We start from the raw sequence: 22,146 nt of genomic DNA, 5'->3' as shown, positions 1-22,146 counted from the left end.
AATTACAGGACCCCACCAGATACATTACTCAAGCTCAGTACCCTCTCTCTTCCCAGAGCCGTAGAGGACTTAAACCGATTATCTCTGACCTTTTGAGGAAAAGACTACTCTGCACCACCTCCTCCCTTTTCAACACCCCTATACTGGCTGTTAAGAAACCTAACGGGACTTATCGTTTGGTCCAGGATCTCCGGCTTATTAACTCAGCTGTTGTTCCCCTTCACCCAGTGGTTGCTAATCCCTTTACACTTTTATCCAATATTCCTCCAGGAACCTCTCACTTTTCAGTTCTAGACCTTAAGGATGCCTTTTTCTCCATTCCCCTTAGCCCTCAATCTCAAAACATCTTTGCCTTCACCTGGACTGACCCGGACACTAATTTGGACACTAATTTCTCCACACAGCTCACCTGGACCGTCCTTCCCCAGGGATTCCGGGACAGCCCACACCTCTTTGGCCAGGCTTTGGCCTCTGATCTGCTTTCACTGTCTCTCCATAAATCAAAAATAATTCAATATGTAGATGACATTCTCCTATGCAGCCCGTCTTTGGAGATCAGCAAGACGGACACTGCCGCCCTATTAAACTTCCTATCCAAAAAGGGCTATAGAGTCTCATCCTCTAAGGCCCAGCTGTCCACTACTGAGGTAACGTATTTGGGTTTAACCATAACCCCAACACAAAAGGCTATTACTCTAGACAGAAAAAAACTAATTCAATCCCTTACAGTTCCTTTGACCAAAGAGGAGGTCTTATCGTTCCTGGGAGTGGCCAATTTCCTGCGTTCCTGGATCCCTTCCTTTTCCCTTTTAGCTCGTCCCCTGTACGAAGCAGCTCTGGGCTCCCTGCGTGAGCCCTTACCCCATTCGATCATAAAGCCCTTCCAGAGACTCCAACGGGCTCTCATTCAAGCCCCAGCTCTTCATCTTCCGGATTTAACTCGTCCCTTTTCTCTTTATGTAGCAGAGAAGGAGGGATACGCTCTCGGGGTCTTAGGACATCAACTGGGACCTTCTTTTGCGCCTGTAGCATACCTGTCAAAGAAGATGGACCTCACCACACGGGGCTGGGCACCCTGCATACGTGCGCTGGCAGCTGCTGAGCTTCTGATTTGTGAGTCAAAAAAACTGACCTTTGGAGCACATACCACAGTCTTCTCTCACCATAACTTGTCCAATCTCCTAACTTACAAAGGCTTACAAACCCTACCCCCTTCTCGAGTTCTTTCCCTACAGGTGGCGCTGGTGGAAGATGCCAGTCTCACGTTTCAATGCTGCCCGCCTCTTAATATTTCAAACCTTCTACCTCGATCTAAGGTTGATGACTCCCCATCCCACTCCTGCATTGAAATCCTAGAGGACCTACTACCTCACCCCTCACATATACAGGAGGGCAAACTGTCCCAGGCCACTTACACCTGGTACACAGATGGCAGCTCCTTTTTATGTGATGGGACTCGTAAAGCGGGTTATGCTATAGTATCAGATACAGAGATAATTGAGGCAAAGGCACTCCCTGCTCATACTACCAACCAGCAGGCTGAACTAATAGCTCTCACCCGTGCCTTTCAGCTAGCGGAAGGACAAATTTTAAATTTCTACACAGACTCTAAGTATGCATTTCATATCCTCTTATCCCACGCAGCTATCTGGAAGGAGCGTGGGCTTCTTACGACAAAAGGTGGATCCATAACTAATTCTGATCATATCATGGACTTATTAAAAGCCTCTCATCTCCCTAAAGCTATAGGAATTATTCACTGCCGGTCTCATCAGTCCGACAGTTCTACTGTTTCCAAGGGAAACAATCGGGCTGACAGGGCAGCTAAGACAGCAGCACTCCAGAGCCCGGATCTACCTCAGTCTCCCCAGGGAGTCCTTACAGTACAGCCCACATTCCCACAGACACCCAACACCCAGCAGATCCTGTCCTACCTACACAGGCTCTTTCACCCTAATAATAAGGCCCTGCTCCACTTTGTTAAGGCTCATCTCCAACATACTCCTGAGGATATAAGATTTCTAAAGGCCATGACTGCCTCCTGTCAGATCTGTCAAAAGTCAGATCCTAAGACTAAATACCGTAGCTTCCCTTTTCCTACCCATCAGGCTAGGGGCTCTCTTCCAGGAACTGACTGGCAGCTGGACTTTACTCATATGCCTACAGTCAAAAGAGTTAAATATCTTCTGGTTTTGGTGGATACAATGTCCGGGTGGGTTGAAGCCTTCCCCACTACTAACAAGAGAGCCCAGACAGTCTCCGATATTCTTCTCCGAGAAATCATCCCCCGGTTTGGGATTCCAACCTCTCTCCAATCAGACAACGGCCCTGAATTCACCTCCCAGATTTCTCAAAACCTGTCTAAGGCTCTCGACATTCCTTGGCATTTTCATATCCTGTACCATCCTCAGTCTTCAGGTAAGGTAGAGCATGCCAATCGCTCTCTAAAGGACACCCTTCTTAAGTTGTCACAGGAACTGCATCTCGACTGGGTAAAGCTCTTACCTTTGGCCCTTCTTAGACTCAGGGCCCTACCAAAGAGCCTGCTGTTTATTTCACCCTTTGAACTCATGTATGGACGGCCGGTTCTAACCCCTGGCCTTCCACCTAAAACCTCCCCCCTACCTGATCACCTGCTCACACCATTACTACTAACCCACTTACGCTCGCTACTGTGGGATTTCACTGATCACTCATTACCTCGACCATGTACTAATCCATGTCCACCACCAATTAAGATTGGAGAACAGGTACTATTTTCTCCCCCAGGTCAACGTCCCTCACCCTTTCCCCTAAATGGCAGGGTCCCCTCAGAGTAATTCTTCTAACTCCCACAGCTGCCAAGCTCGAAGGACTTCCTCACTGGATTCACCTGTCACACCTTAAACCATTCACTCCTCCAACTCAAAAAGATTCCTCATTCACAGTAACTCAGACAGGACCTTGCTCTCTCAAGTTCCAGAGGACACCAACTTCAGTACAAGAAAAATAACGGTTCCATCTACACTTAACTCTTTATTACACTAACACACCCTCTTTTCCTTTTCCTATGTATGACCTCTAAATTCTAAATAACTACTTAGTTGTCGTTACAGAAATCATCATCGCTCACGGAGACAAGGGATTCAGATGATAAATATGGTCAAAAAACCTTATTTCTCTTTTAAGGCATTTTCTTTAAGTTCTAGGAAGCCAGCTTGACATACCTGAACGGATTGGACACGAACAAAATAAGTATTCAAACGGAATAAGTATCATTTAATTTTTTATCACTCTTGGCCTCAAAAAAAAAAAAAAAACCCTAAAGCCCCCCACTACCTCGAATCCTTAAGCCTTCACCTCATATCCCTCCCCCCTTAATCTTTCCTTTCCTAATGCGATTCTTGTTTTCCAGCACCTAACGACAACCCAGTTCCTCAAGACACCAACGGATGCGGTTTCAATCAGCCATCCCCGGGACACGGACCACCAGGACATCCCAGGACGTCAGTAAACAGGACATCATTACCAGGACACACCGGAACCATCCCAGGACGCCAGCAAATGGGACCAGGACACCAGGACATCGAACCCCCCACACACAAAAATCCCTCGACGCCCACAAAGTCAGCAGGAAGCAGCTATGAGACCGGGCTACGCCCCCATTCCCTACCCACTAAGACTCCCCCCAAATTTTTTAATAAACCAAAAAGGGTGGAGATGTGATTCTCATGGGATGAGGACTACACCTCCCAGAAGGCCTTTGTGAGCAGAAGGCCCCTGCGCACAAGCGCAGATCGCAGTTTCACCCTGCTGGACCCAAAAACTACATTTCCCAAGAACACTGTACCCCTTTAAAAGTTTAAAAACCCCGCCATGTGCTCTCTTGCTCTCTCTTCTCTCTCTCTCTCTCTCTCTCTCTCTCTCTCTCTCTCTTTCTCTCTCTTTTCCTCCCTCCCTTGACCCTCACTGTGGAGCACCCCCCTTCCCTTAATAAACAATCCTCCCACGCACGTGGTCGCGTCCTGGGTCTCCCTTCCTCTGGCTCAGTGATACACCCCACGCCGAAAAAGAAGAACATCAAAACCTACACTCTTTTTTTTTTTTTTTTAAAACACAAGTTCTGTGTAGCTCTGGCTGCCCTGAAACTTACAAAGATCCATCTGCCTATGCCTTCTGAGTTCTGGGATTAAAGGCATGCATTACCTTGTCTAGCTTTCTTGTTTTTTTTGTTTTTCTTATGTTTTGCTTTTTGAGACAGGGTTTCTCTGCATGCCTTGGCTGTCCTGGAACTCACTCAGTAGACTAGACTGGCCTTAAATTCAGAGATCTGCCTGCCTCTGCCTCCCGAGTGCTGGGATTAAAGGCATATACCACCTCTACTTGGCTGTTTTCTTTCATTTTTCTTCTTCTTCTTCTTTTTTTTTTTTTTTTTTTTTTTTTTTTTGGTTTTTCGAGACAGGGTTTCCCTGTAGTTTCTAGAGCCTGTCCTGGAGCTAGCTCTTGTAGACCAGGCTGGCCTCGATCTTTCATTTTTCTTAATCTGAAGTCTTACTGAAGTATAATCTACATATGATAAAACTTATTCTTTCTTTTTAGTATAGAGGAGAAACCTGCTACTGAGAGAGTGACTGGAAGCATCACTCCAGCCCCTGGCCTGGGAGTTGCGTTGGTCCAGACTCCAGCTCCCCAGCCTGCCAAGAGCTGACCCCTCCTCGGGGAGGGTCAGGACCACTTCCACAAGCTATTTAGGTTCACAGGAAGAGGGGAGGAATACATGGTTCCGGGATTTGTGTGATCTCCTCTCCCGACCATGCTGTCTCAGTCCACCTGTGAGTGCTGCATTTATTAAACATAGACATTTTAATTTGGTCTAATCTGGTTTAATTGGAGTTATTTGTGTCGGCGTAGTGGCTTTTCTTAAGATTAAACCAAACACTGAGTTTTGAAAAATACATCAACAGTATTGTACCTACCACCAATCAAAAAGGGAATGTTTCGGAGCACCTCTAAGAACTGTGCACTCAGCCGCCGGGTTCTCGAGACCATGTGTGCATTTTTGTATTTTCTTTTTTAATTTTTATATTCTATTTCATGTGCATGGCTTTTTGTCTACATGTCTGTCTGTACACTAGTTGAATGCCTGGTGTCTACAAAGGCTGGCAGAAAACTTTGGGGCCCTTGTAACTGCATTTACAGACAGTTGTGACCACCATGTTGGTGCTAGAAATTGAACTTTTTTTGTTTGTTTGGTTTTTATTTTTTATGTATGTATGTATGTTTGTATGTGTTTCTTTATTTTGAGACGGGGTTTCTCCGTACAGCCTTTGCTTCCAGGAACTCACTCTATAGACCAGGCTGGCTTCAAACTCACAGAGATCCACCTGCCTCTACTCCCCAGGTGCTGGGATTAATGGCCTGCACCACCACCTTTATTATTATATCTTTCATTTTCTCTAGATAATTTTTATGTTTTATTTTTCTTTGTGTTATATGTGTGTGTGTCGCGAATATTTCAGCCTGGGTGTGTGGGTTTACACGGGTCTGAGAAATGAAAACTCAGAGACACATTGAGAATGAATTTAGCCTTTGCAACTGCAGGGGGTTCAGTCTCGGTGAACTGAAGCACCTTCCCTTCTCTTCAGCATCTTTTTTTTTTCTATATTTACACTTAGCTAGTAGATTCTCATATGTCAAACTAATAGAAGCTCCCAACAATACAATGCCAGGTGCAAATACCTGATTCATGAGGTACCAAGGTTTTCCCCAGTTTCCTCTAAACCAAGTTTTGCATAGGCTTTGTGTCCATGGGAAACTCTCAGTCAAGATTCACAGGAGTAACAAGAGGTATTTGTAACACAAAGGAAGGCCTAGGGGCTGTGTCAGGTGTAACCCAGCGGGGTTTCATGGATAGTGGAGGTTGCTTGCTATCCCTCTGGCGCCAGACCAGCGGGACATTATACCACGTGTGGGTGTTTTGCTTGTTTGTATGTCTGTGCACCCTTGCATGCTGTGCCTGTGGAGGTCAGGTAAGGACATGTGATCCGAGGAACTCAAGTGGCAGATGGTTGTGAGCGCCGGATATCCACCTTCTTGTTTTTGAGGCACTTCTCTCACTGAGTTCCCAGAGCTCCAAGAACCCATGTTTCCACCTCCCCGGTACTGGCATTACAAGATCAAATCGGCAAGCCTGGCTGTTTGAAGTGGGTTCGAGGGAATAAAGCCAGGTTCTTAGTGCTTGTGCAGCAAGCACTTAGCTGACTGGACTCTCAGCAGTGCTCTTATTTCTGTAAGACAGGCCCCTTTGCCCCCCCAAACCAGGTCTCACTGTGTATCTGTGGCTGACCTGGAACTCACAGAGATCTGCCTGCCTTTGCCTCCTGAATGTAGGGATTAAAAGAGTGCACCACTATGTCCAACTTGTAAAATAGACTTAAAAGTGGGGTTACGGGGGCTGGAGAGATGGCTCAGTGGTTAAGAACATTGCCTGCTCTTCCAAAGGTCCTGAGTTCAATTCCCAGCAACCACATGGTGGCTCACAACCATCTGTAATGGGGTCTGGTGCCCTCTTCCTGCAGGCATACACAAAGACAACATTTCTTCCAATGCATAGATACCAAGAATATTGTATACATAATAAATAATAATAAATATTTTAAAAAGTGGGGTTATGGGATCAAAAGCATGTCAGATTTCTGGGGCTGGAGAGATGACTCAGCAAGTTAAAGAGCACTGGCTGCTCTTCCAGAAGACCTGGGTTTGATTCCTAACATTCACTCTTGTAACTCCAGTTCCAGGCGCTCTGTCGCCCTCTGTCTTCCCAGGGCACTTGTACACGCCCACAGGTACATATATATACATATTAAAGTGAAGATATCCTTTTTGTTTTATTTGTATTGGTATGGGTGTTTTGCCTGCATGTATATCTACACACCACTTTCATTCATTCCTGGTGCCCACCGAGGCCAGAAGACAGCATTGGATCCCCCTGGAACTGGAGTTAACAGACTGCTGTGAGCCACACCGTGTGGGTGCTGGCAATTGAATCCAGGTCCTTTGGAAGAACAGCCAGTGTTCTTAACCACTTAGCCATCTCTTCAACCCAAATAAGTAAATCTTTTTTAAAAAAAAATGATTTATTATGTATACAATATTCTGTCTGTGTGTATGCCTGCAGGCCAGAAGAGGGCACCAGACCCCATTACAGACGGTTGTGAGCCACCATGTGGTTGCCGGGAATTAAACTCAAGACCTTTGGAAGAGCAGGCAATGCTCTTAACCTCTGAGCCATCTCTCCCGCCCCCAAATAAATAAATCTTTAAAAAAAAAAAAAAAAAAAGCTCAGATACATCACTCTTTTCTTCATAACCTTCTTCTTCCAGTGGCTTTTCTTTCTTACTAATGGCCTGAGAAAGAAGACAGTAATCCCTGACATATGACATATATGCAGCTTGACACACACACACACACAAAGAGAGAGAGAGAAGAGAGAGAGAGAGAAGAGAGAGAGAGAGAGAGAGAGAGAGAGAGAGAGAGAAACAGAGAGAGAGCTGCTTATAGCTAAGCTCAGTATTGACAGGATTTGCCCTGTGGCTCTGAGCTAGATCAGTTCATTCTTTTGTTGGATGGAGACATCCCATAGAATACTAACACTGCAGAGATGAAAGCAATGAAACACGAAACAGCCTCCTCTCTGCTAAACCACACAACCTCTGCTGCTTTGCCAGTCACAGCCTTCTCGTCTCCCAAGATCTTCACTGGTACTGCTCCCGATATGACACATCTAGAATGAGCCTCTTTCCCTTACAGCTTCCACCAGGTGTCCAAATCCCATAACAGAATTGAACGCTTCAAATACCATCTCCCTGAGCTGTACCAATGTCCCTCAGAAACGTGCTCCCCCGCTGTAAGGAGCAATAAATCTAGTTTCCTAAATACAGCTGTGTTCCAGCTTCTGGTAGCTAAGTCTCCTCAAGCCAGAGTCCTGAAAATTATCTTTAGAAAGTCAAATAGCACAGTGACCTGACTTTACCACCAAGGTTGGCTAAAACAGGCTACCTGGCAGCTGGGAACAGAGGTCAGCAACAGAGCTAGGCACCTGATTTTTATCCTCAGTATCCACAACAAACCGCTTTCTCAGACTGTTCCTACAGTTTCTGGTCAAATAAGTCTATATCTCTCATGTTCAATAAGCTAATTTTAGTCATTTCACAATGTATAAATATTTCAAGACATCATACAGTAAGATATACACTTTTGTGTCAACAAATAAGTTCTTCAAAGTTCCCCTATTTTTTAAAATATTTATTTATTATGTATATAATATTCTGTCTGTGTGTATGCCTGCAGGCCAGAAGAGAGCACCAGACCCCATTACATATGGTTGTGAGCCACCATGTGGTTGCTGGGAATTGAACTCAGGACCTTTGGAAGAGCAGGCAATGCTCTTAACCGCTGAGCCATCCCCCCAGCCCCTTTCTTAGCTTTCTTAAATTATTCTGACTACCTTTTGCCTCTGGGCTTTTATCTTTATCTATTTCTGTATACCTTTCTTTCCTTCTTACTCTGTGACTGGCTCCATGGCTAACCTGATCTCCTCCTCTCCTTCTTCTCTGCTCCTCATTCTATCTCCTTCCCAGATTTTGCTTTGAATTTATACTTTCTGCCTGCTAGCCCTGCCTTTCCTTACTCCTGCCTCACTTCTGGCCATTCGTCTCTTTATTAGAACCATCAGGTGTTCTAGACAGGCACAGTAACACAACTTCACAGAGTTAAACAAATGCAGCATAAACAAAAGCCACACACCTGAGAATAATATTCCCAACATATGTGTGTGCGCGCTCTTGAGTGCAGGTGTTCTGGGAGGCCAGAGGTGTTCCACAGGCCTGGAGCCAGAGTTACAATTGACATAACTGCCCAGCCATCTCTCCAGCCTCAGGAATTTGCATTTCCAGCAAGTTACTGTGAGTGCACTATACCTGAAACAAAGATGGATTTCGCTAGCTATGAAGCCGGAGGAACCTCAGCCCCAGGGCTCTCCCTGAGGTGCAAGCAGGGATCTTGACTCCTGCTGCACAAAAAGACTTTCAGGAGAAGTTAGAATGAAAAAGGCAGTTTATTAGGCAAAACTACAAAGCACAAAATGATATGTGGTTTAAGAAAGGTGGTCTATAAGACTGATTCTTAAATATGGTGGTATGCTTATTTTCTCATAGGATTCTTCTACGGTAAGTGATGTTATAAGGGGATTTATGGGTGTAATGTGTAGGCATGGATCAAAAGAATGTAAGCCATTTTGCTATGCATAGGTTTCACAAGGTTGATGTGTTCTGATCGTAAGCATAGCTTACTAGCCATTTTAATAATCCTATGAGGCTTTCAGGAAAGAGAATTTCATTTTTGGTCAGTCATGTCAAAATTATTACTTTTTAAAATTTATTTTTACTTTACGTGTATAAGGGTTTTGTCTGCAGGTCCCCGTAGGGGCCAGAAGAAGGCAACCGGAGTCGTAGACAGTTGGCATGTGGATGCTGAGATCGAATTCATGTCCTCTGGAGGAGCAAGGGCTCTTGTCAAAATTCTTGACTCTTCGTAGAAATTAACCAGATCCAGATAAATGAGGGGACTTTTCCCCTTAACCACCTCGTCTTGGCCTTTTGGTCTTTTTATCATCGGCCTCACTAGCTCAGTTATCTGACGAGACTCCACTAGTTTCCCATCTACTCCTATCTACGCCAAAACTTTGATTTTGAACATCCAAATCCAGTTACAGTCTTTGGTTTTGATCGTCCGTCCCCTTCGCGCCCCTCCGCTCGCATTCTGGGCTAAAATCAAGTCTTCCCGGAATTTGCTTGCACCTGTTTGCTCATGGGTTCTTCCTAGCTAAGTTTCCCTTAGCAAGCCGAGGTGTTTTTCCGCCTGGCATAGCGCTGCGGTCCCCGGAGCTACGGGTTGTTTTCCATCTCCGGCTTTTGGTTTGGGCTAAGAACCCGCCGGCTGGCGGGAAGGAGGGCTCGGGGTTCCGGTCAACGCCCGGCTCCGAGCACCGCCCAGGCGTGCGTCCTGCGGGAATCGGTCCACTGGAAGGGGCGGGTGGGGGGCGGGACCGTCCTCTGCGGAAGTTTGGACCTCGGCGGCCTCCGTCCGCAGCAGGTTCGGGAGTAGGTGCGGCCGGTGCAGCCGAGGACCGTGACTCTGCCGGCCATGGAGTTCGACTGTGAGGCCGTGAGGCGGCTGCTGGGCAAGGTGCGGGCGGGCGGCGGGCCGGGCGGGACCCAGGCGTCCTCGTCACCTCGCGCTGCCCCAGCTCACACCCTCCCTCGACGTCCCCCAACCCCTACCCATATCCTTTTTTCCCCCCAAAATCGTTGTGTTGCTTTTTTTTTTTTTTTTTTTTTTTTTTTTTTTTTTTTTTTTTTACACATCGACTCATGCTGTTGCTCAGGCTGGCTGGGAAGTTGCAGCAGTCCCCCTGCCTCAGCCTTCGGGTGTGGGGTCAGAGGCTGGCGGCCCTTCGTCTCTCTTGAATGAGTCACTCCCTGCAGGTGACTGCTTGGGAAAGTCCCGATTATCATATGGAAGCGATCGATTCTGCGCAGTGCTTCTTTCTGGACAGCCACTGACTGTGCTCTTGTTTCTGTATTGCGGTCACCTAGGCTGTGGCCACAGCTTAGGCACCCTCGAGGAGAGATCTCCGCAGACAGCTTGACTGTAGAAAGGTGGAGGGCTCCGTCGCACCTGCATCCCGGAGGCCGGATGTTCAGTATTCCTGATTCCCCGCCCACGGGCAGCCAGAGCCCTCTCGGTCAGAAGTTAGTTACTTGGTTAGTGGTCCTGAAAGTTCAGATTACCGTTGAAACCAGATTTCTGATTTTCTTGGACAATGCATTCCTTTTTTTATTTTTTATTTAATTATTTTTTATGTTTTTTCGGGACAGGGTTTCTCTGTAGCTTTGGAGGCTGTCCTGAAGCTAACCAGGCTGGCCTCGAACTCACAAAAAGCCACCTACCTCTGCCTCCTGAGTGCTGGAATTAAAGGTGTGTGCCACCACCGACGGGCTCATTCCTTTTTCTTTTTTTAAAGATTTCTTTATTATGTATACATACACCAGAAGAGGACACCAGATCTCATTACAGATGGTTGTGAGCCACCATGTGGATGCTGGGAATTGAACTTAGGACCTCTGGAAGAGAAGCCAATGCTCTTAACCTCTGAGCCATCTCTCCAGCTCCTCATTCCTTTTTAAAAAAGGTTTATTTTTATTTATGCTTATGTGTATGTGTGTGCTTGTATATACTACTTGCTGTATGTGGGTGCATGTAGAAGGCCAACAGAGGGTGTCAGAACCCCTGGACATGAAGTATAGGAGGTTTGGGCTATTTAATGTGGGTGCTGGGAACTGAAGCCCAGGCCTTATGGAAGATTGTCAAATACTTTTAATCATCTCTCCAGCCTGTATACCTGTTTGTTTGGTTTTTGACAGGATTTCATCATGTAACCCAGGCTGTCCTGGAACTCTTTATGTAAACTAAGCTGGCTCAAACTCACCATGATCTTCCAGCTCTGTCTCCCAAGTGCTAGGATCGAAGGCAGGTATATATCAACACACCTGACTTGAGCATCTCTGTTTTGCAATGCAGTTCTATCTTCCCCATAGCAGTGCAGACAGGTATGGGGGAGTTTTGATTGCCCCCTGAATCCTCTCCAGCACTTACTATTGTCTCATTTTGACTATGGCTTGTATCTTGATTATGTGGTGATCCCACCAACCCTTTTTTTGTTCATTTTCAAGATTATTTTGACTGTTCCAAGATAGCTGTTCCATGTTAGTTGAAGTTTGGAGTTGAGGTATGTGTGTGTGTGTGTGTGTGTGTGTGTGTGTGTGTTTCAGACAGAAAGTAGGCCTCCTGAGATCATAAGCAAATGCTTTATCATTCAGATACATCTCCAGCCCAATTTTCAGACTTTTATTTAAAAACTCAGTTGGCTGGGCAGTGGTGGTGCACATTTTTAATTCCAGCACTTGGGGAGGCAGAGTCAGGAGGATCTCTGTGAGTTTGAAGCCATCCTGGTCTACAAAGTGAGTTCCAGGATAGCCAGGGCTGTTATATGTAGTAACCCTGTCTCAAAACAAAACACACACACACACACACACACACAAAACAAGCAGACAAAAAGCTCAGCTGGAGTTTCACTCAGGGATTTTGCTGAATCTTTTGGGAAATATTACTATCTTGATGTTTTAGATCCACAACCACAGGATATCTTCCCATTTAAAACAGCTTTCCATTTTATTTCTTCCCAGTGTTAAGTTTTCAACATCACTTTTGTACCTTTCTGAAGCTTTTCCCACGTATCTTTATTCTATTTCCAGTATGTTGATAGATTTCCTTCCTTTCATTTAATCCTCATCGCAAGTCTAGGGAGTGGGTATTATTTCTCTTTGCAGGGAAGAAAATGAGTTGAAAGAAGTTACATGTTGTCTGCAGGGCCATAGTGAAAGGCAGTGAGAGGCAGTTCATCCACTTGTAGCAAACTCTTGCTGGTATTTCGTTTCCCCTTGAAACCCAGGATACAGGACTAGAGGCGGGAGGGAAAGTCGAGATGTCTCTGGTGACTGAGGCATTCAGAAGAGAGTTGGGGACGGACAGCTTGTTAGACACTGCCATAAGCGCCGGCAGCCTTGACTTTGGTCCTGAATGGCGGCAGGAAGGAACCGATTCCTGCAAACTACATTAAATCAGTACATTAAAACGCAATCACGCTCTTTTTGTTAAAGTAGATGTCCAGTAGTGATGAGTGGTTCATCCCATGCTGTCAGCCTGTGCTGTCCCATAGGCTTCCAGGATATTTGGAGACATATAGACTTAACTAATCAAGGCATAGGTCTTGGGTTAAGCTTGGGGTTTACTGCTTTACTTGGTGTCTGACTTAGCAAATTTCGTGGATTCTCTAGGTTTTATTTTATAAAACTGAGCAGCTGTGAACTATGCTTACTCCTTAGCACCATGGTTTAAAAGAGCAGATCGGAAGGACTTGGTGATGAACACCTACATTCCTAACCTTTGGGCGGCTGAGACAGGGGGATGGCCATCTTGAGGCCGACTTGAACTCTAAAGAGAGAGCCTGTCTCAGATTAATAATGAGCCAAATACTGGCAACACCGCAGTGGTAAAGCCCTGCCCTGGGCCTGGCATCCAGCAGGCGTTAGTCTTGTTCACAGTTTTACGTTCATTCCTTGCTTGTTCCTCTCATTTCAGTACAAGTTCAGGGATCTGACCGTCGAAGAGCTGAAGAATGTGAGCATGTTCTTCCCGCACTTCAGATACTCCATGGACACCTACGGTAGGGGTAGCATCCTCTAGTCCTTGCTGCATTATTTGGATTACCGGTTATTTGGTCTGAAGAGCTTCCAAATTATGTTTCTTTTCTTTTTTAATCTCAAAACTTGCCATGTAGCCAGGGATAGCCTTGAACTTCTGATCCCCATCCTACATCTCCTGAGTGTTGGGATTACGGGCAGGCACCTTCACTCCGTTTTCTTTGGTGATGGAGGTTGAAGCCAGGGCTTCATCATGAATACTACCCAAATATTCTATCTACTGAGCTATACTCCAGCCCTTTCTTGGTTTTGAAGCAGGATCAGTATGTACCCCTGGCTAAGCTAACTTTGAGCTCATGGCAGTTCCGTTTCTACCTCTCAAGTGCTGGGGTTACAAGTGTAGGACACCATGCCTGGCAAGGAACATGCCTCTTAAGAGGGGAAGGTGGGCTTTGAACTTGGATTTCAGTGTCCAAGTTTTAAGTTTTTACACCTCTTTCTTACTTCTTTCTTTATTTTTGCATAATCTATATGTACAGTCACACACATTGATTGCTGTTTTCTCTTCTCACTGACATTTTGGAACTTTTTCTTCTAGTTTTCAAAGATACTTCCCAAAAAGACCTGCTGAACTTCACTGGTACTATTCCTGTGATGTATCAGGGTAAGTCCAGAAGCTGAGAGAATGCAGGACTTCTCAGCTCAATTCCTTACTGCACACCACTGTTTTGACATACTCCTGAGGTTTGTCTGGTCAGGACCTTACCAGATCTGGCGGGATCCTGTATGTGTCAAAGGAGGCCTAGATCAATGCTAATTCTGTTTAACATGTACTTGTTGAATACTGTCCACTGGGCTGGTGGGGTCTGAAGACAGAAGAGAGCATGCACAGATGTGGCATGCACTGGGGAGAGAGGGCCGTGCTGTCAGCAATGGAGTGCCAGAGGCCTGCGCTTTCCCATTGGCATCTGTGCTTGTCCCTCTCTGTCCTTCTCTGTTCTGTAGCTAAAACTGAATCTCAGCCTGGTCACGAGTGTTGTGCTATACTAGACATTTTAGAGTTCAGTGACAGTTGAGATAGTAAAGATTTGCTCAAAAAGAAAGAAAAAGAAGTCATTGACAGTTTCTGGACTTAACTGTTCCCTACCTGCTGTTCTGTTCAACAGTGTAACCTTTGGTTCAGTAGAAGATCGGCTATGCCATATCATTAGAAAGACAGCAGCACAGCTCTGTTCAGAGCAGTTCCCTGAAGCAGGGCCCACAGTCCCACCATTCAGCATTTGTTGTTGCTGTGTGTGAAGTAGTGCACTTGTAATCCTGGACCTAGGATGTGAGACAGCAGAGTCAACATCTCCAACAAAACAAAATGTCATTCATTCACAGTGCAGATCAGCCCGGAGAGCACCGCCAGGAATGACTGATACACAGTAACTGATACTTACTAGAAATTATCACCGAGTGTTTCTTCTGGTGTGGTTTACTTGATTACTGACTGGAAGGGATGGGAATAAATAAACTTGATGGAAAGAGAAGAGGGCTTTGGGAGAAAACATCTCTTAAGAAAGAGTTCAACATTGGACAGTGAGATTTTGGAAGACTTCTTTAAATATCAGGCATTTCCCCATGTTAATTCCTAGACCATCGCAAGCCTCCCTACTTCCTGTCTCCCCAGCCAGCTAGTGACTTTCCATAAGTATGCAGGGGCTTTTTTCTGCCTGTGACTGAAGATGAAAGCCTTGGCCATAGGCTCTGCCGAGGCTGCAGAGTGGGAGGTAGGATAGGCAGAGCTTCTCTGCCTTTGCTTTCCTTCTCTCTCTCCTGCCGGGATCTCAGCCTGTTTTCTAGCTGTCAGAATTTCACTCGTACTGTGCGTCGTTTACTTGCACTCTCTACTTTGCTTGGTTAGACATTAAGAAGAAAGGGAATGAGGAAAAGAGATGGGGAAGGAAACTGATTCAAGTAATTTGTTTTGAGGCAAGAGAATAATTTTTAGTACTCTGCTGATTTTAATTTTATCATTTTTAAAAGATTTATTTAGCCAGGCTGTGGTGGCGCACACCTTTAATCCCAGCACTTAGGAGACAGAGGCAGGCGGATCTCTGAGTTTAAAGCTAGTCTGATCCACAAAGCAAGTTCCAGGACAGCCAGTGTTACACACACACACATACACACACACACACACACAAAGATTTATTTATTTATCTATTTTATTTATTTATTTATTTATTTATTTATTTATTTATTTATTTATTATGTGTACAGTCTTCTGTCTGCATGCCAGAAGAGGGCACCACATCTCATTACAGATGGCTGTGAGCCACCATGTGGTTGCTGGGAGTTGAACTCAGGACCTCTGGAGGAGCAGCCAAAGAACAGCCAGTGCTCTTAATCTCTGAGCCCCTCAATTTTATCATTTTAATAGTCGCTGTTTCCGGGTATTGTGGTTCCCCCTCACAGAGCTGGGTTTCAAACTCTAAACACCTCACATGCCATCCTCTACCACTGTACTACATTCCACACCCCAGCCCCAAGAAAGGGTTAGCTTAATACTGCCAGCCCCTTGCAGGGCTGACTCTGCGTGTGGTCATTGATCCTTGTGCCGTTTTCATCAGAGCAGTAATAGTGTTTGCAGTACTCCCCTCACTCCAATACTGGAGCTCAAGCACTGGGCTTTACACACTTCACGAGTGGTTATTGCAGCTGTCACTTGGAAAACTCTGCTCCAGGTATGTCACCATAGACCATAACTACCTTCTGGAGTATGATGCTGTATCTCTGTACTTGTCCGTCCCTTCGTGGTCTGTGGTCACATGGTTTTGTAATCATAGGATTCTCTCTGGGCCAACAGGTAGGGATATGCCCATATCCACCTTGTAAATACCAAAGGGATGGTTCTGAGAAAGACCAATATAAAACCGGTAGATTGCCAGGTTTTAACATGTCTATAATGTATTAATTGCAGTCCTGGATGCACATTAGCATGGCAAGGGAAGCTTTCAAGAAATGTTGTCTAGGCCGGGGCGGTGGTGGCACACACCTTTAATCCCAGTGTTTGGGAAGCAGAAGGCAGATCTCTGTGAGCTCGAGGCCAGCCTGGTCTACAGAGCTAGTTGCAGGACAGTCAGGGCTACACAGAGAAACCTTGTCTCAAAAAATAAAATAAAGAAGAAGGAGAAGGAAGAAAGAAGAAATAAATAATGTTGTTTATATCCTGTTGGGTTACATCAAATGGTGAGGGATATGGGCAAAGTGCTTTACTTTAACATACATGGACTTCATCCCAACAGTGCCATGAAATAAGAACAAGTATTACTCTCATTTTACAGAGGAAAGGATGGAGGCAGAAGGAAGCTGAGTAACTTGGGTGAAGTCACATGGCTAATATGTTGAAGTAGGAATCCTGCTTCTGGGCAGAATGCTCTCAATACAGTGTAAGGCATAGACTGTGAAGCAGGGATGATTGTTAAGGATAGAATAATTAAATTTTAGATGTCTGGTCAAAAGTTTAGTTTTCACTTAACATTGGATTTAGCTTTGGGCTTCATGGCAACCAAGGCAGGCACTGATTCTTGGAAGGTATGACCTACGTGGTTAAAATCGGAAGAGCATGTAGTCATGTCTCTCTCTTCCTCCAAAGTGGTTTATTTTGTGTAAAGGGTTAAACAGAGCCTCACATGAGCTGAGGAACTCACAGAGTTATGGTAAGAGCACTTGGCTGACAGGAAAGTCGAGTAATGAGAAGCCTGCAGGCAGCCAGGAGTGGACTGATAAGATCAGGCCATGAGAACAACATCCACTGGCATTACTTGGCCCCAAGACTACAAAGAACAAGTCTGCCAATAAAGTTCCACCCTCAAAGTTCCTTTGTCAAGCCCCCAGTCTGGGCACAGTCCCTATTCCCAAAGAGAGATGACTGTCCTTCCTTTATTGTTCTAGATAAAGGACAATCGCCTCTGTTCAGGTTGGTCTCTTATTTTCACATGGCTTTGATTAGTCCTGATCTAACATAATTGCAGTGCTGGCATTTGAACCCAGGGCCTTACACACCAGGCAGATGATCTGCTGAGTTAGACCCATTGACTTATCTTTGACCTGTTATCATAAGCCTGTGTCTTTTCCTGAAAAGAATTTGGAGCGCTTCTAAAGAATAGTGTTTGTAAAAGACTCATGTACCATTGGGTGCGGGTGTGGGTGGTGGTGGGTGTTGTTCAGAATCCTACCCCACTCTCACTTTTGGAGTGTAGGTGTATGCTGGGTTCTTGAAAATGCAGAGCATTGGAGTTGGAGAAATGGCTCAGAGGTTAAAAACATTGACTGTTCCTCCAGAGGTCCTGAGTTCAATTCCCAGCAACCACATACTGACTCCCAACCATCTGTAATGAAATCTGGTGCCCTCTTCTGACTGCAGGAAAGCATGCAGACAGAGCACTGTATATATAATAAAATAAATCTTTAAAAAAAAAAAGAAAAAGAAAATGCAGAGCGTTTTGGACCTCCCCTCCCTCACAAAGTTCTGGAATCTGCATGGTTTCAGTTTCGTGCAGCCTTCTGACATGCACTAAAATTTAAGGGTTACTAAGAAAAGGTGACTCAGCTTCTCCTCTAAGTTTTGTATGTCTAGCTCATCTTATGGTTCATAGTACCTGTAATTATTGGGCTGCTTGAGGGCAAATATCCGAACTGCAGTCGGCTCATTTGTTCTTTTCCATCTGTTTGTTCTTTCTTATTTATATGACAGACTTATTTAGCAGCTAGCATATTGGGCATAGTACCTGACGCTAGGGATATAGAAATGAATGAGAGAGAATCCACAGTAGAAGGGCAGACTGGGTAAGCAAACAATTTCAGGGTGGAACAGGTAGAAAAGTAGAGAGGCGACAGTGTCTCTGCTTGGGATGAGCAAAGGAAACTACCCCAGAAAGATTTTGTGTCCCAAGCTTACAGTACAGCACGTCCTGTCAATTGCTTCTGAACTGAAGAGTTGGCCACTGTTGGCTTTTCTCTGCTATGCTGGTGCTGTAGTGAGACCCTCTTACCATTGTAGAAAAAAGGAAAAGCAGGGTGATTTACACCCATCCTTTACATACCGTAGGCTTGGCTACCCTTTCTTCCTTTTATCTCTGTACTTGGGACTGAACGCAGGGCCTCATGCACACTAGGCAAAACTCTACTGGTCAATTCCATCTCAGCCCCCTTTTTATATTGAGGCAGGGTCTTGATGTTGTCTAGACTGAGTTCAAACTCAGTCTTCCTGGAACCTCAGCATCCTGAGGTTGAATTATAAGCTCTTACCACTGTGCCTAGCCGCCTGTTTCTAAAATACCATCTAGTGGCATTATACATGCATACGTATGTGTCATGATTGTTTATGTGTCTCAAATAGGTAATACGTACAACATACCCATTCGCTTCTGGATTTTGGATTCTCACCCTTTTGCTCCACCCATTTGCTTCTTGAAGCCAACTGCAAACATGGAAATCTCAGTTGGAAAACATGTGGACGCCAAAGGCAGAATATACTTGCCCTATCTCCAAAACTGGAGCCATGTAAGATCAGATTGGATTTTCTTTTCTGAATGTCTGTCTTGGATCTTGGTGGTATAAGTAAGCATACTGCATCTTCCTTCCTTTTTTATTTATTGTCATTTTGTTTTTGCGTCAGGGTCTACTATGTAAACTGACCTTGAACTCAGAGAGCTGCTTCTTCTGCCTCCCAGTGCGCCACCACACCGGGATAATCTTTCAATTACATTTTTCATGTGATCTTTAGAAAGAATTTGAAATTGACTTCTCTTGAGTCTTTGACATTATCAAAACACTGATGACATCAGCCTGTATACCTGCCTTCTCCAGGTCAGGGAGCCAGCTGACGTTGTTCCTTGTTTTATTCTCATTTGCCACTTGAGGGAATACACGAAAAGCTACTAGCAAAATACTGGACTCTATTTCCTAGTTTCTGCCTATTAATAATTCTTATGCTATATAATTCTTATGTAGATATGTGTAATATGTGTAATTTTACCTGTTTTTTAACTATGTGTAAGTTCATCATACTCTATGTAATCTGTAATGTGCTTTACTTAACTGAGTGTGTGTATGCATGTGTGTGTGTGTATGTGTGTGTGTATGTGTGTGTGTATGCATGCATGTGTGTGTGTGTATGAAAGAGAGAGAGAGAGACAGAAGAACCTAGGGCCTGAAGTATGGTAGGCAAGCATTCTGCTGCTGAGTTTTGTCCATGTTGGCCTTGGCCAGACCTTGAGCTGTGACCCTTCTGCCCTTCTCTCTGAAACAGCTGTGATTCTGTACCCTAGGCCTTACTAAGGTTTTCATTTTGCAGTGCTAAGGATTGAACCTCAGGCCTTGCTCATACCAGACAAACATTGTACTGCTCAGTTATACCCCAGCCTGGCATTCTGTTACTTTTTAAAAATTTTCAATTTTATGTATTTATTGCACGTGTTTGTGTGTGTCCGTATGCATGCATATGTGACATGGCACGCGTGTAGAAGTCAGAGGACAACTTGTGGAAGTCAGTTTTTTATCATGTGAGCTTCAGAGGTCAAACTCATGCTGTCAAGCTTAGCAACAGGTTCCTTTACCTGCCAAGACATCTCGCTGACCCTTTTCTGTCCCTTGGTTTGTTTTTGAGACAGGGTCTCACACTGAGCCCAGAGTTCTCTGATTGGCTCGACAGACCTGCCATCAAGTTCTAGATATTCCCCTGCTCTAGGGCTCCAGCCGCACACTGACATATTAGCTTTGACTGGTTGCTGAGGATCTGATCCCGGGTCCCCATCTTGCACTGCAGGCACTGCAGGCACTTTATTGACTGAGCCGTTTCCTCAGCCCTGTTTCTTTGTTGAATTCCCTACCTTACCATATTTTAAAACTACCTTCAAAATATGTATTGATATCTGTGCCCTCTTTAAGATTTATTTTATGGGGGCTGGAGAAATGACTCAGAGGTTAAGAGTACTGGCTGCCATTCCAAAGGATCCAGGTTCAATTCCCAGCACCCACATGGCAGCTCACAAGTGCTTATAATTCCAGTTCCAGGGGATCTGACTCTCTCACACAAAGAAATATATAGGCAAAACACCAGTGCACATGAAAATAAATAAATTTAAAAGATTTATGTATATGAACGTTTACCTGCATATATGTATGTGAATCACATGCGTGCCTGATGCCCATGGAAGCCAGAACTGGGCATCAGATCCCCTGGAACTGGAGTGATAGGCAGTTGAGCGAACCCCAGTCTCCTGAAAGAGCAACCAGTGTTCTAACTGCTGAGCCATTACTCTAGCCGTTCCTTCTTTCTTTTGTAAGGAAATACACAATAAATTCAGTAGGAAGTAGACATAGGGATAAAGTATTGTGTCCCAACCTGGATGGCAGATAAATACTATTGCAGCTTTTCTATTAGTTTGAAATGACTTCAAAATAAAAAGTTTCAGCCCTGGGTATTCTGCTGCAAAGTATGTTTATCCTATTTCCCTGCATTGGGAAGATGTTGGTGTAGCATTTTCCTGCTTGTATTGTACAGCTATGTGGAATATTTTCCATGAGATTTCCAGGGAAGTTACTTATTGTATGACAGAATTTGTTTGTACTTTTCAGTTAAGAATATTATTAAAACAAACCAGGCAGTAGTAGTGCATGCCTCTAATCCCAGCACTGGGGAGGCAGAGGCAGGTGGATCTCTGTGAGTTTGAGGCCAGCCTAGTTTACAGAGCGAGCTCCAGGACAGCCAAAGTTATGGTGCCATTTAAATGTAACAGCAGTATGAACAAATATGCAGTATTAAAGCTGCATAAAGTGAGCTATACCATATAGAGTATTGTTATGCCATTGAGGCTTCCTTCTGTTTCCATCATGCGAAGTTCCTTATGATTCTCTGGTTATTTAAAATTCTGCATAATACTAAAAAGTTACATGGGATGGCTGCCATGCATTCTTTTTTTTTTTTTTTTTTGCTATATAGTAGATATAGCTTACAAAGCGTGTGCTACTTTTGTTATTGGTAAGGGGTGTAGCTCAGTGTAAAGTACTTGCCTAGCACACACAAGGCTGTGAATTCAGTTCCCAGCACTGCTGAAGAAAGAAAACAGGAAGGAGTTGTAGTAAAGACGAAGAACAGGCTCGTAGAAGACATCAGGGGAGGCAGTATCTGCAGGTCTTCAACTGCGCATTGTTCAAGGATCGCCTTGGCTGACTGACAATATAAAACTAGTATTCTTTAGAAAAATAATGTTGTGTAACTGTCCCCTTTGCCTGTATTCTTCAGCCTAAATCTGTCATTGTTGGATTAATTAAAGAAATGATCGCCAAGTTTCAAGAGGAACTTCCTCTTTATTCGGTGCCATCATCCAACGAAGCGCAGCAGGTCGACTTGCTAGCCTATATTGCAAAAATCACTGAAGGTTTGTATTGTCAGTCAGATCACCTACGGGTTAAGAAATTAGAATTTCTCGCTTATATTCTGTACTCTTTGCTACTTAAATTCAATAAATAAGTATATGAATATGTATATTTGTTTAATAAAAATTGCTCTATATAGTTCCAAATAAAATTTGTTAAAATATAAAAATGTTACTCTTACATAGACAGATACAATAGTTCTTGCTTTATTCAGAGCCCCTTATAAATTAATTATCCAAACCTTTATCATTTCATGTGTCTGTAGCTTTGGCTTATTATTGGCTTATTAAGTCCAGAGGGATATAAGTCTAAGTTTCTTATTGGTGCTAAAATCAAATATTCATGCCCAGAAATTTTCAGTAGGATTTTTGTGAATATTGAGCTCAAAGATCACTGTTGAGTGTCTTCCTCAGTCTTTTTC

The 22,146-nt window shown here is 44.4% G+C and overlaps 1 protein-coding gene across 3 annotated transcripts in view; it reads left to right on the top strand.

Annotated features, from left to right (window-relative positions):
- Window positions 1-10,120: 10,120 nt before the first annotated feature.
- Uevld (UEV and lactate/malate dehyrogenase domains) overlaps window positions 10,121-22,146 on the top strand; it is a 33,804-nt gene continuing 21,778 nt past the window's right edge. For all 3 annotated transcript variants that reach the window (XR_005283517.1, XM_038314243.1, XM_038314241.1), the window contains exons 1-5: window positions 10,121-10,224; window positions 13,240-13,324; window positions 13,900-13,965; window positions 18,685-18,848; window positions 21,592-21,727. Coding sequence is in view for 2 of the 3 variants with exons in the window: in XM_038314243.1 (XP_038170171.1) it covers window positions 10,183-10,224; window positions 13,240-13,324; window positions 13,900-13,965; window positions 18,685-18,848; window positions 21,592-21,727 (493 nt within the window). In the remaining variant the exon portion in view is untranslated. The remainder of the gene's footprint in view (window positions 10,225-13,239; window positions 13,325-13,899; window positions 13,966-18,684; window positions 18,849-21,591; window positions 21,728-22,146) is intronic.

This window comes from Arvicola amphibius, chromosome 12, assembly GCF_903992535.2.
Source record: "Arvicola amphibius chromosome 12, mArvAmp1.2, whole genome shotgun sequence".
Taxonomy (NCBI): Eukaryota; Metazoa; Chordata; class Mammalia; order Rodentia; family Cricetidae; genus Arvicola; species Arvicola amphibius.
The sequence above is the reverse complement of the archived record's forward strand: the minus strand, read 5'-3'. Positions and strand labels throughout refer to the sequence as shown.